The sequence below is a fragment of the Schistocerca nitens genome, chromosome 5, assembly GCF_023898315.1.
Source record: "Schistocerca nitens isolate TAMUIC-IGC-003100 chromosome 5, iqSchNite1.1, whole genome shotgun sequence".
In the NCBI taxonomy this organism is placed as follows: Eukaryota; Metazoa; Arthropoda; class Insecta; order Orthoptera; family Acrididae; genus Schistocerca; species Schistocerca nitens.
In genome coordinates this window covers 501,098,599-501,113,538 of record NC_064618.1, presented here as the reverse complement: position 1 = coordinate 501,113,538, position 14,940 = coordinate 501,098,599, and the positions used below count along the sequence as shown (strand labels likewise).

Sequence of the window (14,940 nt, the reverse complement as noted above, 5' to 3'; positions counted from 1 at the left end):
TTATTTGCTTTTTATATTTTAAAATTTAGAAAAAAATGTTTATGCTTTTTAATGAATTCTTCTACCAGATTCAATAAATGTTTAAAATTTTCCAGTTAAACTTAATACAAAAAATTAAGTCTTAATAGTGATGTCACTTTCCACAATGAATGTCGTATTCAATACTTTCAAGATCAGGATCTTACTTCAAACATGAGTATCTCTTGAAAAAGTATGTTGTAAATAAAAGTCAACAACAATTAATGAAATTTGCATTTTTTAAATATAAAGTAACCCCACGTTGGTAGTACACCTTGTGAAAATTCTAAGATATTTCCAGGTTCTGGATCATTCTTAAACATGAGTGCCTCATTAAAATGTCTGCTGTTAATATAAGTAAAGAACAATTAACGAATTTAGCTTTTTTAACTTTTTCAGTTTGTGCATAAGTACCTCCTCCCCCACCTCCCCTTGGTAATGCGCCTTATGGAAAACATGTTGATATTGCTGGGGTTAAACAACCAGACTCAGTTTCCTTCGTCCCCATAATAAAGTTTCAATTATAACTGCCGAATTAAAACTGTAAATTCAACTTCATATTTCATCAGTAAATATATCTGCACATAGAAACTTTTGTTTCCTTTTTCGGTTAAAATGGTTCAAATGGCTCTGAGCACTATGGGACTTAACTTCTGAGGTCATCAGTCTCCTAGAACTTAGAACTACTTAAACTTAACTAACCTAAGGACATCACACACATCCATGCCCGAGGCAGGATTCGAACCTGCGACCGTAACGGTCGTGCGGTTCCAGACTGTAGCGGCTAGAACCGCTCGGCCACTCCGGCCGGGTTTTCAGTTGATGTACGTAAATAATTCTACATATAATACTTTTTAATATTAGCACTCTACATGGTATAATTTCTGTATTTTCTGTAGAGATAATATCTAAGTCACTCGTCATTTTATCTGTGTTTGCGAGATTCGGTTTCCACCTAACGAGATCCTAAAAAGCTGAAAGCTGATTCGTGACTAAATAAAATTTTTCACTGCAAACGAACTTCGTATTTAATATCATTACAATTTTGCTATTTGCTGTCCCTCCTTCCTTTCTTCCTTCTTGGTCCTGCAATATATGTATGAAAGTTTCTAAGATTTTCACCACACTTGTCTTGCAGTAAGCTGATGAGTACCGTGGATAAAGGCAGTAGGACACTTATTGATAATGTTTTCTTTTTTGAAACCCAAAACTAGAAAATAACTGTTTACCTAGAAAAAAATGTTCTCTCTCATCATAACGCGTCATCAGGATAAATTGCCTAGTGCCTTACAGTAAGGATACTCCTCAGTGGACATCAGTTGGAATAATTAACAACACCAGGAGAAAAGTTGTTAAGAATAGTTTACAAGAAATGACCTGGGATGAAATTTATAATGAATCAAATGCGAAAAATAAAATTTAATGTATTCCATGAAAAATTCTTATCATAATTTGAAAATAGCTTCTTATGCATCACTAGAGGGATTAAAGGATCTTGTGAAAGGAAAAGAGAAATTTATCTTTTGGTAAGAACAAGTAGAAGCCCTGCAGTAGTTGAACACTACAAAAGCTACTTAAAATTACTGTAAAAGATTATTAGAAAATCAAGGAACAAGCATATAATATCAAAAATCAGTAATTCCGACAACAGATGTAAGGCTGTATGGAATGTAGTAAAACAAGAGATGGGATAACCAGCCACAGAACAAGACAACATCACTACTGAACTGCATGGAAGGGCTGGCAATTACGAATCACAGGTAGCAAATATATTTAATAATAATTTATTAAATGTAGTGGGACGATAGGGACAAACAGTTCAAGAGAAAAATAACAACAGTATGTTGAAAAAGTAACTCTCATAAAATCCAGTCATATGAATGTATCACCAGTTCCATCTTCTGAAATTAATAAAATTATACATTCTCTCAAAGACAGAAGCTCATCTACTTTTGGTGCTTTTTCCAATCGAGTACTGAAGATTTCCTCCCATATAACAAGCCCAGTCTTATCTGAAATTTTTAGTCCATCGCTATCTCAAGGCATTTTGCCAGAGACTGAAATATGCCACAGTTAATCCCATCTTTAAGAAAGGTTATAAGAGAGATGTCAATAACTTCCCACATTTTTCATTTCTGACATTAATTTTCCAAAATTTCTGAGAAAGTGATGTGCGCTAGAACAGTAGCCCATCTGATCAACAATATCCTCAGCAAATCACAGTTTGAGTTTCAGAAGAGCTGATATACTGAGAATGCCATTTACATGTTCACTCACCAGATTTTACAGGCATTAAATAATAAAATAGCATTTGTTAGTATTTTCTGCGACCCATCTAAGACATTTGACTGTGTGAGACACACAAGGTTGGCTAAACCATTAATTCCAGATTTGTTGTCGTTATTGTTGTTGTGTTCTTCAGTCTAGAGACTGGTTTCATGCAGCTCTCCTTGCTGCTCTATCCTGTGCAAGGTTCTTCATCTCCCAGTACCTACTGCAACCTACATCTTTCTGAATCTACTTAGTGTATTCACCTCTTGGTCGCCCTCTACGATTTTTGCCCTACACGATGCCCTCCAATACTAAATTGGTGATCCCTTGATGCCTCAGAACATGTCCTACCAACCGATCCCTTCTTCTAGTCAAGTTGTGACACAAACTCCTATTCTCCCCAATCCTATTCAGTACCTCCTCATTAGTTATGTTATCTATCCATCTAATCTTCAGCACTCTTCTGTAGCACCACATTTCGAAAGCTTCTATTCTCTTCTTGTCTAAACTATTTATCGTTCATGTTTCACTTCCATACATGGCTACACTCTGTACAAATACTTTTAGAAACGACTTTTTGACACTTAAATCTATACTCGATGTTAACAAATTTCTCTTCTTCAGAAACGCTTTCCTTGCCATTGCCAGTCTACATTTTATACCCTCTCTACTTCGACCATCATCAGTTATTCTGCTCCCAAAATAGCAAAACTTATTTACTACTTTAAGTGTCTCATTTCCTAATCTAATTCCCTCAGCATCACCCGACTTAATTCACTACATTCCATTATCCTCGTTTTGCTTTTGTTGATTTTCATCTTATATCCTCCTTTCAAGACACTGTCCATTCCGCTCAACTGCTCTTCCAAGTCCTTTGCTGTCTGACAGAATTACAATGTCATTGGTGAACTCAAAGTTTTTATTTCTTCTCCATGGATTTTAATACCTACTCCGAATTTACTGCTTGCTCAATATACAGATTGAATAACATCGGGGAGAGGCTACAACCCTGTCTCACTCCCTTCCGAACCACTGCTTCCCTTTCATGTCCCTCGACTCCTACAACTGCCATCTGGTTTCTGTACAAATTGTAAATAGCCTTTCGCTCCCTGTATTTTACCCCTGCCACCTTCAGAGTTTGAAAGAGAGTATTCCAGTCAACATTGTCAAAAGCTTTCTCTAAGTCTACAAATGCTAGAAACGTAGGTTTGCCTTTCCTTAATCTATCTTCTAAGATATGTCGTAGGGTCAGTATTGCCTCACGTGTTCCAGTATTTATACGGAATCAAGACTGATTTTCCCCGAGGTCAGCTTCTACCAGTTTTTCCATGCGTCTGTAAAGAATTCGCGTTAGTATTTTGCAGCCGTGACTTATTAAGCTAATATTTCGGTAATTTTCACATCTGTCAACACCTGCTTTCTTTGGGATTGAAATTATTGTATTCTTCTTGAAGTCTGAGGGTATTTCGCCTGTCTCATATATCTTGCTTACCAGATGGCAGCGTTTTGTCAGAACTGGCTCTCCCAAGGCTGTCAGTAGTTCTGATGGAATGTTGTCTATTCCCGGGGCTTTGTTTCGACTCAGGTCTTTCAGTGCTCTGTCAAACTCTTCACGCAGCGTCATATCTCCCATTTCATCTTCATCTACATCCTCTTCCATTTCCATAATATTGTCCTCAAGTACATCGCCCTTATATAGACCCTGTATATACTCCTTCCACCTTTCTGTTTCCCTTCTTTGCTTAGAACTGGTTTTCCATCTGAGCTCTTGATATTCATACAAGTGGTTCTCTTTTCTCCAAAGATCTCTTTAATTTTCCTGTAGGCAGTATCTATCTTACCCCTAGTGAGATAAGCCTCTAAATCCTTATATTTGTCGTCCAGCCATCCCTGCTAAGCCATTTTGCACTTCCTGTCGATCTCATTTTTGAGACGTTTGTATTCCTTTTTACCTGCTTCATTTACTACATTTTTATATTTTCTCCTGTCATCAATTAAATTCAATATTTATTCCGTTACCCAAGGATTTCTACTAGCCTTCGTCTGTTTACCTACTTGATCCTCTGCTGCCTTCACTACTTCATCCCTCAGAGCTACCCATTCTTCTTCTACTGTATTTCTTTCCCCCATTCCTGTCAATTGTTCCCTTATGCTCTCCTTGAAACTCTCTACAACCTCTGGTTTAATCAGTTTATCCAGATCCCATCTCCTTAAGTTCCCACCTTTTTGCAGTTTCTTCAGTTTTAATCTACAGTTCATAACCAATCTATCTGAAACCTTTTAGTATCTTCTTTCATGATTCTTGAACCAAGTGTTAGCTATGATTAAGTTATGCTCTGTGCGAAATTCTACCAGGCGGCTTCCTCTTTCATTTCTTACCACCAATTCACATTCACCTACTACGTTTCCTTCTCTCCCTTTTCCTGCTACCGAATTCCAGTCACCCATGACAATTAAATTTTCGTCTCCCTTCACTATCTGAATAATTTCTTTTATCTCATCATACATTTCATCAATTTCTTCGTCATCTGCAGAGCTAGTTGGCATATAAACTTGTACTACTGTAGTAGGCGTGGACTTCGTGTCTATCTTGGCCACAATAAGGCGTTCACTATGCTGTTTGCAGTAGCTCACGCGCACTCCTATTTTTATTTATTATTAAACCTACTCCTGCATTACCTGTATTTGATTTTGTATTTATAACCTTGTATTCATCTGACCAAAAGTCTTGTTCCTCTTGCCACCGAACTTCACTAATTCCCACTATATCTAACTTTAACATATCCATTTCCCTTATTAAATTTTCTAGCCTACCTGCCCGATTAAGGCATCTGGCATTCCACGCTCCGATCCGTAGAACGCCAGTTATCTTTCTCCTGATAACGACGTCCTTTTGAGTAGTCCCTGCCTGGAGATCCGAATGGGGGACTATTTTACCTCCGGAATATTTTACCCAAGAGGATGCTATAATCATTTAACCATACAGTAAAGCTGCATGCCCTCGGGAAAAATTACGACCGTAGTTTCCCCTTGCTTTCAGCCGTTCGCAGTACCAGCACAGGAAGGCCGTTTTGGTTAGTGTTACAAGGCCAGATCAGTCAATCATCCAGACTGTTGCCCCTGCAACTACTGAAAAGGCTGCTGCTCCTCTTCAGGAACCACACGTTTGTCTGGCCTCTCAACAGATCCCCCTCTGTTGTGGTTGCACCTACGGTACGGCTATCTGTATCGCTGAAGCACACAAGCCTCCCCACCAACGGCAAGGTCCATGGTTCACGGGGGTGGCGGGGAATCCCACATTACTTATGTAAAACTCAACCGATGGATGTCGTATCTGATCAAAAGAATGCAGAAAGTTGCACTTCGTAATTCAACCTACATAATCCGGGAGACATTACTCTGACTGGAGAGAAATCATGTATGGGTGCTCAATCCGCTGTATTGCCTCATATATGTAAACGACCTTCCGTCCAATACAGGACGAGCTGTAATAGTTCTTCTTGCAGACAACACTAGTATTCAATCCAAGCATGAATACAGAAACCGAAGAAACGGTAAACAAAGTTGTTGACAGTATTACTGATGTTTTCTGCGAATGATTTCACCCACAACATATTCAGTTGTGCACTACTCAAATAATAAGTGTAACACATGGTGAGGAAATAATAAACAGGATGGAAACTTCAAAATTCTTAGGTGTCCATACTGACGAGAATTTAAAATGGGAAAAATGTATATACTGTAATTCCTAAAACAATTTAGTTCAGCCAAGTTTGCACTTAGAATTTTTGCAAATCTTGGGGAGAGACAAATCAGTACGTCGCCCTATTTTGCAGATTTTCATATGGAATAATGTTCTGTGGTAACTCCTATATCTCTTTTTCTAACAAACAGCTCAGTTCATACATACAATACCAGGAATAAAAATGATCTGCACAAGGACTTAAAAGCACTTACTGTAGTTCAAAAAGGGGTCCACTACTCAGGAACACTCATCTTCCATAATTTGCCAGCAAACAGAAAATTTAGTTACAAATAAAGATCAGTTTAAAAGGAGCCAACTCCTTCTACTCCATTGACGAATATTTTAATAGAAACAAATGATGTATTGTATATACTCATACTATTAGTATTTTTATTTCAGATTAAAAAAATTGACATGTTCCACATCTACGAGGATCTCCTCAGCACGGATCTATGGAACGAAAAACTAATCTAATCTTTACGAAAGAAAGTCTTCATTGGTCAAAAACGTGCTGTGAGAATAATGATAATACGTGGTCTTCACCAAGGATCATCTGGTAGACATATATTTAAGGAATGAGGAATTTGTTTCGTCATGAAGTTTGTTGTAAATAATACACTAAAGTTCGAAAGGAACAATGATGTACATATTTACAACACCGGAAGGAAAAATAACATTCATATTCCACATTAAGGTTCTCTTTAACACAAAAAATAGAGCAAGATGCTGCAAAAAAGATTTTATTTAGATCGCTTCTACATCTGCATCTATATCTACATCTACATCTACATCTACATAGGTACTCCGAAAGCCACCTTAAGGTGCGTGGTGGAGCGTACCCTGTAGCACTACTAGTCATTTCCCCTTCTGTTCCACTCGCAAATGGAGCGAGAGAAAAAGTCTGTACGCCTGCATATGAGCCCTAACTACTCGTATCTTATCTTCGTGGTCCTTAGGCGCAATGCATGTTGTTGGGAGCAGAATCGTTTGGCATTCAGATTCAAATGTCGGTTCTCTAAATTTTGTCAATGGTATTTCCCGAAAAGAACACCCCCTTCCCTCAGGGAATCCCATTTCAGTTTCTGAGCCATCCCCATAACACTTATGTGTTGTTCGAACCTACCGATAACAAATGTAGCAGCCTTCCTCTGAATTGCTTCGATGTCTTACTTGATTACTTAGCCACTGATTAAATGTCTGACGGACAACAAAGTAAAGTTTGAACATAAACTGAGAAAGTTTGTCCTTTAGTGCTCCTTCTATTCCGTAGAAGAATTTCTATTATTGTAACGTCTAAAAGGTGGTGGGTAAGAACTACCAAGTGACATATGTATATCTCTTTTACTTAAAAATAACGTAGAAATGTTAAGTATGTAGTTATACATATAAATTAATTTGCGATGCGGATGTAAAATGACTCGTTCCACATCATTGCGATTTATTGTGCAAAACGATCCATGGAACATGAAACTACTTTCTTTCGTTAGTAGGAAATGTGACACCATCTCTGCAATATTGGCACATATGGAAAATGGTTGAAGAGTTTGCACAATAGTGTGGCTCGCTTACCTGTAACAGGATGAAGCAGATGGAGTATATGAGCGCTCTGCGGTGTGTGGGGTCCGTGAAGATGAGGGTGGGCGACACGGAGGAGGACTTGTGCTCCTCCACCGTCTGCAGCACGCGCTTCATCTCCTGCTCGACGGCCTTGGGGTCTCCGGCCCCTCGCAGGCGCATCAGCGAGCGCTCGGCGTCGGCGTCGCGGCCGCGCATGGCCAGGAAGTAGGGCGACTCGGGCATCCAGATGAAGGAGGCGGCGAACGCGAGCGGCGGCGCCAGGCACGCCCACGCCAGCGTCGCGAACGACACGTACGCGCCCACCGCGTAGGAGTACAGCGTGCCCACGTTCAGCAGCACCTGCCGGCGTCCGACACCTGAGATTAAAGGTCCAGTTCCCAAAATTTGGTGGTTACCCAAGTCCGTGGACTGTGCCACTGGTCACCGGACCAGGTAAATAGCCTACACAATCAGTCCGAGGCAAAGGATCTGGTACAAAAGAGGGAACTGGTCCTAGACCAGTGGTTTCCAACCTTTCTGAGACCGCTACCCCTAAATGCAATTAGATGTTAGCCCCCCCCCCCCCCCCCCTCACCGCCACTCCACCTGCACCATCGTCTTCAACATTACCGTCCAACGAAAATTAGTAATGAAAAAGAAATTTCCCCGAACACTGTCATTTTAAAAAGGGCAAATGATAACAAATGATATCTAGTTTTAAATGAATTTCCCGCTGATGTTTCACAGCACACGATAATACTATTCAAAAAGAAAACAATTCTCAATGCTCGCTGTCAGTTAGTTGGATTTTCTGTTGCAAGGTGAAAACGAAACTCCACTGCGGAACTTCATAGAACTTTTAGAAGCTGGCCTCGGTAGAAGATGAGTTTGGATTCCGGGGAAAGGTGGGCCAACGCGAGGCAACAGTGACCCTATGAATTATCTTAGAACATAGGTTAAGGAAAGGCAAATTTACGTTTATAGCATTTGTAGACTTAGAGAAAGCTTTTGACAGTGTTGACTGGAATAGTCTCTTTGAGATACTGAAGGTAGCAACGGTAAAATACAGAAAACAAAAGGCTGTTTGCAACTTGTACAGAAACCAGAGTCGAGGAGCTTGAAAAGGAAACAGAGATTGAGAACGGAGTGAGACAGGGTTGTAACATATCCCCGATGTTATTAGATCGGCACATTTAGCAAGCAGTAAAGGAAACCAAAGAGAAATGTGGAGAAGGAATTACAGTTCAGAGAGAAGAAATAAAAACTGAGGTTTGCGGATGAGATTGTAATTCTGACAGAAACAGCAAATGACTCGTAAGAGCACTTGAACAGAATGGGCAGTGTCTTGGAAGGTGGATATAAGATGATCATCATCAACAAAAGCAAGGCGAGGATGATGGAATGTAGTCGAATTAAATCAGGCGATGCTGCGGAAATTAGATTACGAAACGACGCACTTAAGGTGGTAGATGAGTTTTGCTATTTGGGGAGTAAAATAACAGATCATGGCCAAAGTAGAGAGGATATAAAATGTAGGCTGGCAATGGTAAGAAAAGCTTTTCTGAAGAAGAGAAATTTGTTAAACATCGAACATAGACATAAGTGTTAGGAAGCCGTTTCTGAAAGTGTTTGTATGGAGCGAAGCCATCTGTGGAAGTGAAACATGGATGATAAACGGTTTAGACAGGAAAACAACATAAGATTTTGAAATGTGGTGCTACAGAAGAATGCTGAAGGTTGGATGGGTAGATCACATGAGTAACGAGGAGGTACTGAATAGAACTGGGGAGGAAAGAAATTTGTGGCACAATGTGACTGGCTGAAGGGATCGGTTGATAGGACACCAACGGATCACCAGTTTAGTATTCGAGGAAAGTGTGTGTGTGTGTGTGGGGGGGGGGGGGGGTTTGAGGGGGGAGGGAGGCGTAAAAATCTACATCTACATCTACATCCATACTCCGCAAGCCACCTGACGGTGTGTGGCGGAGGGTACCTTGAGTACCTTTATCGGTTCTCCCTTCTATTCCAGTCTCGTATTGTTCGTGGAAAGAAAGATTGTCGGTATGCCTCTGTGTGGGCTCTAATCTCTCTGATTTTATTCTCATGGTCTCTTCGCGAGATGTACGTAGGAGGGAGCAATATACTGCTTGGCTCCTCGGTGAAGGTATGTTCTCGAAACTTCAACAAAGCCCGTACCGAGCTACTAAGCGTCTCTCCTGCAGAGTCTTCCACTGGAGTTTATCTATCATCTCCGTAACACTTTCGCGATTACTAAATGATCCTGAAACGAAGCGCGCTGCTTTCCGTTGGATCTTTTCTGTCTCTTATATCAACCCTATCTGGTACGGATCCCACACTGGTGAGCAATATTCAAGCAATGGACGAACAAGTGTACTGTAACCTACTTCCTTTGTTTTCGGATTGCATTTCCTTAGGATTCTTCCTATGAATCTCAGTCTGGCATCTGCTTTACCGACGATCAACTTTATATGATCATTCCATTTTAAATCACTCCTAATGCGTACTCCCAGATAATTTATGGAATTAACTGCTTCCAGTTGGTGACTTGCTATATTGTAGCTAAAAGATAAGGGATCTTTCTTTCTATGTAATCGCAGCACATTACGCTTGTCTACATTGAGATTCAGTTGCCATTCCCGGCACCATGCGTCAATTCGCTGCAGATCCTCCTGCATTTCAGTACAATTTTCCATTGTTACAACCACTCGATATACCACAGCATCATCCGCAAAAAGCCTCAGTGAACTTCCTATGCACAAGGTAGAGAGAAAGCGAGAGATTAATACAGTAAGCAGATTCAGAAGGATGTAAGTTGCAGTAGTTATTCGGAGGTGAAGAAGACTGCACAGGATAGAGTACCGTGGAGAACTGCATCAAACCAGTCTTTAGACCAAAGACGACAACAACAACAACAACAACAACAACAACAAAAGTTGTTTCATGACATATACAGAGCAAGTGTGGTGTTGACCTGGTAGTGTTAGCACATGCTAATGTGTTTGGTAGTACAGATATTCTTAGTAGGAATAGTTGCGTAAATCGGAGGGAAAAGAAGAGACATGCAGACTTTCTGAGTGATAGTACATGAGTGAGCCAACAACTCACGTACTAAATTAACAGGTGTTGCAAGATGGACTGTAGCAGACAGCGACTGACCTGGTAGAGCGTGGTGACGGCGCCGCGCAGGCGGTCCTCGGCGATCTCCCCGAGGTACATGGGCGTCGTCATGAAGGCGACGCCGACGCTGACACTGCCGAGGGCGCGGGCCACGAACAGGAGCGCGGCGTCCTGCGCGAGCGCAACCATCAGCCAGGAAGCGAGCAGCGGCGGCGCGCACAGCAGCAGGGCCGTCTTGCGGCCGAGTCGCTCGACGGCCACCACGGATGGCACCACGGCCGCCGCCATGGCCAGCGACATGGTCGACACCAGCCACGACGCCTCCGCCGGCGACATCGGGATGTGCGACGACGCGCCCTGCAGGTACGGCAGCACTGGCGACGTCCAGCCGATGAACACGCCGCACGACATGTACATCAGCACCGCTACAGCAACGTAATGGAAACATGTACATCAGCACCACTGTGGCAACATCGTGGTAACATGTACATCAGCACCACTGCAGTAACATCGTGGCAACATGTACACCAGCACCGATGCGGCAACATCGTGGTAACATGTACATCAGCACCGATGTGGCAACATGCGCATCAGCACCGCTGTGGCAACATGTGCATCAGCACCACCGCAGCAACATCGTGGCAATATTTACATCAGCACCGCTGTGGGAACATGTACATCAGCACCACCGCAGCAACTTCGTGGCAATATTTACATCAGCACTACTGTGGCAACATGTACATCAGCACCACCGCAGCAACATCGTGGCAATATGTACATCAGCACCGCTGTGGCAACATGTACATCAGCACCGCTGAGGCAACAATGTGGCAATGTGTACATCAGCACCACTGCAGCAACAACATGGCAACGTGTATAGGTCGCGCACGATATGGTGGCCGATGCACAGTGACCAGTTTCCGTCCAAAGCGCTGGGCGAGTTCATTCGTTTGTTCAGAAGGGGAGGCCGACAAGCGTTTGCCACCTTTCGGGTGGTCGGCGATGGCAGAATCGATGCACACGGTCGGCAATCTTTCTCAAATGATTTTACAGAAACTGTTGGGTAAAAAAATTCGTTTTTGCTTTACTTGTAACTTTATATGTCAGGTTCATTATGATGGGCCCATCATTTCACTAATGGACATATTTATTGGGATATTTACGTGGAAGTAAGACACTTACCGAAATTCAAAAAAGTTTGCAATTAAAAATAGGGGTCGCTCAGATTTTGCAGGTGTGCATTACTCAATATGTTGCTGCTTGTGAAATTTAGCTAACATACTAAATATTTCTTTGGACTTGGTTGTATGTCTGTATCTGTCACCTATCTCAAAAAAATTGATCTGACGTAGCGCACTCATTTGCGATCGCACTGTGCCAGCGATAAAGCTAGTGTGAAAATCCACAACATTCCTCATATTTCATAAACGGTTTCAGATTTCGAAATGAGATTTTGGCAAACGATAGCACACAAAGAGGAGAGTATTTCGCTGTATGTTATTAAGCAAAACTTCATTATCTGCCGTGTTATTCCATTAAATACAGACTTATCCAACGAAATAATGTAATTTTTAAAGGCAATCGACAGCTGGTGAAATGAGGAACTGCTATGGGTTTTGGAAGAACATAAATGAAATCATTACACGTTTATTTTGTACGGAGGATGTGCTTTTTCATAAGATTCTGACCTTACATTTCTCCAGTTCATCACTTAATAAACTTAATAAAGCACTGTTTCAGAATTCTCTCGCAACTGCAGCTGCACAACATGTTAGTGAGATGAGACTGTGTAAACTCCACTAAGTTTTGACAAAAGAAGCCAATTTTAACATGGCAACAAGAGAAATGTATAGGTTTTGCTCAAAATTCCTCACTCTTGACTCTTCTCTGAAAGTTGCAGATCGCTGACGAAAATAAATCGCTGCATTTTCGGCGGAATAACCAAAGAAGGGGTGACAAATCTTTTTGAATGCTCATCTTGCAAGTGTGAGTGTGGAATGGCCCCGCTTAATATGTACCAAAAAAGTGAGTGTAGACTTCAGTTTAGAATGGCATTTCCCCTACGGCACTCTGAGCGACCACCCACCATTGCCTCTCTCCCCATGCTTCCCCAGCCGACTGCGCATCTACAGGCCACGGTATTTTGCGCACACTACACATCAGCACCACTGCGGCAACGTGTACATCAGCACCGCTGTGGCAACGTGTGCATAAGCACCGCTGGAGCAGTAAAGTGGTAAGCATTACACATACATCACTTCAATAGTTTCGTCACCATACAAGGTGTGTGCCAAAAGTGTGAGACTGACAATGTGAACAATCTGGGAATGCTGTGTTTCTCTGCTTGTGTAGACCAGAGTGTTTATCCCTTCCAGGTGCTCGGCCCAAGTTTCAGCTCCATACAGCCATCGCATGACTCTTAAGAGCGCCATCAGTGAAGCTGTGTTTTCGTTGTGTGTTACGAAAATGGAACAGAGGGGTTTAGAGCAACGTTATGTCATTAATTTTTGTGTTAAACTTGGGGAATTCGTGAGTGTGACCTTTGAAAAGTTGAAACTGGCCTTTCTTATCAACAGCACTAGGTATATGCTGCCACAAATGATTTTTCGAAGGCCTAGAAAACGTAGAAAATGACCTCTGCTCAGGGAGACCTTCAACTTCAGAAACCACGAAAACATCGAACGTGTGTGTGCTCTTGTTAGATTGTTTCTCCAGGAGAAACTCTGTCAACCAAGTGCTTTACAAAGATGTCCCTGAAAGGCTCAGGAAAAGGGTAGATCGTGTGAGACTGGACATTGCAGACAAGCGGATGCTGCATCATAACAACGCCCCATCTCAAACGGCCACTTTCATCACGGAATTTTTGGCCTCAAAAGGCGTTCCTGTTGTTCCAGAGTCCCCGTATTCATCTGATCTGATTTATACAGGGTGGTCCACTGATCGTGACCGGGTCAAATATCTCACGAAATAAGCGTCAAACGAAAAAACTACAAAGAACGAAACTTGTCTAGCTTCAAGGGGGAAACCAGATGGCGTTATGGTTGGCCCGCTAGATGGTGCTGCCATAGGTCTAACGGATATCAACTGCGTTTTTTTTAAAAATAGGAACCCCAATTTTTTATTACATATTCGTGTAGTACGTAAAGAAATATGAATGTTTTCGTTGGACCATTTTTTCACTTTGTGACAGATGGCGCTGTAATAGTCACAAACATATGGTTCACAATTTTAGACGAACAGTTGGTAACAGGTAGGTTTTTTAAATTAAAATACACAACGTAGGTACGTTTGAACATTTTATTTCGGTTGTTCCAATGTGATACATGTACCTTTGTGAACTTACCATTTCTGAGAACGCATGCTGTTACAGCGTGATTACTTGTAAATACCACATTAATGCAACACATGCTCAAAATGATGTCCGTCAACCTCAACGCATTTGGCAATACGTGTAATGACATTCCTCTCAACAGCGAGTAGTTCCCCTTTCGTAATGTTCGCACATGCATTAACAATGCGCCAACGCATGTTGTCAGGTGTTGTCGGTGGATCACGATAGCAAATATCCTTCAACTATCCCCACAGAAAGAAATCAGGAGACGTCAGATCCGGTGAACGTGCGGGCCACGGTATGGTGCTTCGACGACCAATCCACCTGTCATGAAATATGCTATTCAACATCACTTCAATCGCACGCGAGCTATGTGTCGGCCATCCATCATGTTGGAAGTACATCGCCATTCTGTCATGCAGTGAAACATCTTGTAGTAACATCGGAAGAACATTACGTAGGAAATTAGCAGACACTGCACCATTTAGATTGCCATCGATAAAATGGGAGCCAATGCCGCACCATACATTAAACCGCCAAGGTCGCAGATGTTCCACTTGTCGCAACCATCGTGGATTTTCCGTTGCCCAATAGTGCATATTATGCCGATTTACGTTACCGCTATTAGTGAATGACGCTTCGTCGCTAAATAGAACGTGAGCAAAAAATCTGTCATCGTCCCGTAATTTCTCTTGTGCCCAGTGGCAGAACTGTACACGACATTCAAAGTCGTCGCCATGCAATTCCTGGTACGTAGGAATATGGTACGGGTGCAATCGATGTTGATGTAGCATTCTGAACACCGACGTTTTTGAGATTCCCGATTCTCGCGCAGTTTGTCTGCTACTGTTGTGTGGATTAGCCGCAACAGCAGCTAAAT

The 14,940-nt window shown here is 41.9% G+C and overlaps 1 protein-coding gene across 1 annotated transcript in view; it reads right to left on the bottom strand.

Moving 5' to 3' along the window:
• LOC126259498 (facilitated trehalose transporter Tret1-like) overlaps positions 1–14,940 on the bottom strand; it is a 134,070-nt gene that overhangs the window by 80,399 nt on the left and 38,731 nt on the right. Inside the window, exons 2-3 of the mRNA XM_049956346.1 lie at positions 10,769–11,154; positions 7,604–7,951 (exon numbers count right to left, since the gene is read on the bottom strand). Of these exons, the coding sequence (XP_049812303.1) occupies positions 7,604–7,951; positions 10,769–11,154 (734 nt within the window). The remainder of the gene's footprint in view (positions 1–7,603; positions 7,952–10,768; positions 11,155–14,940) is intronic.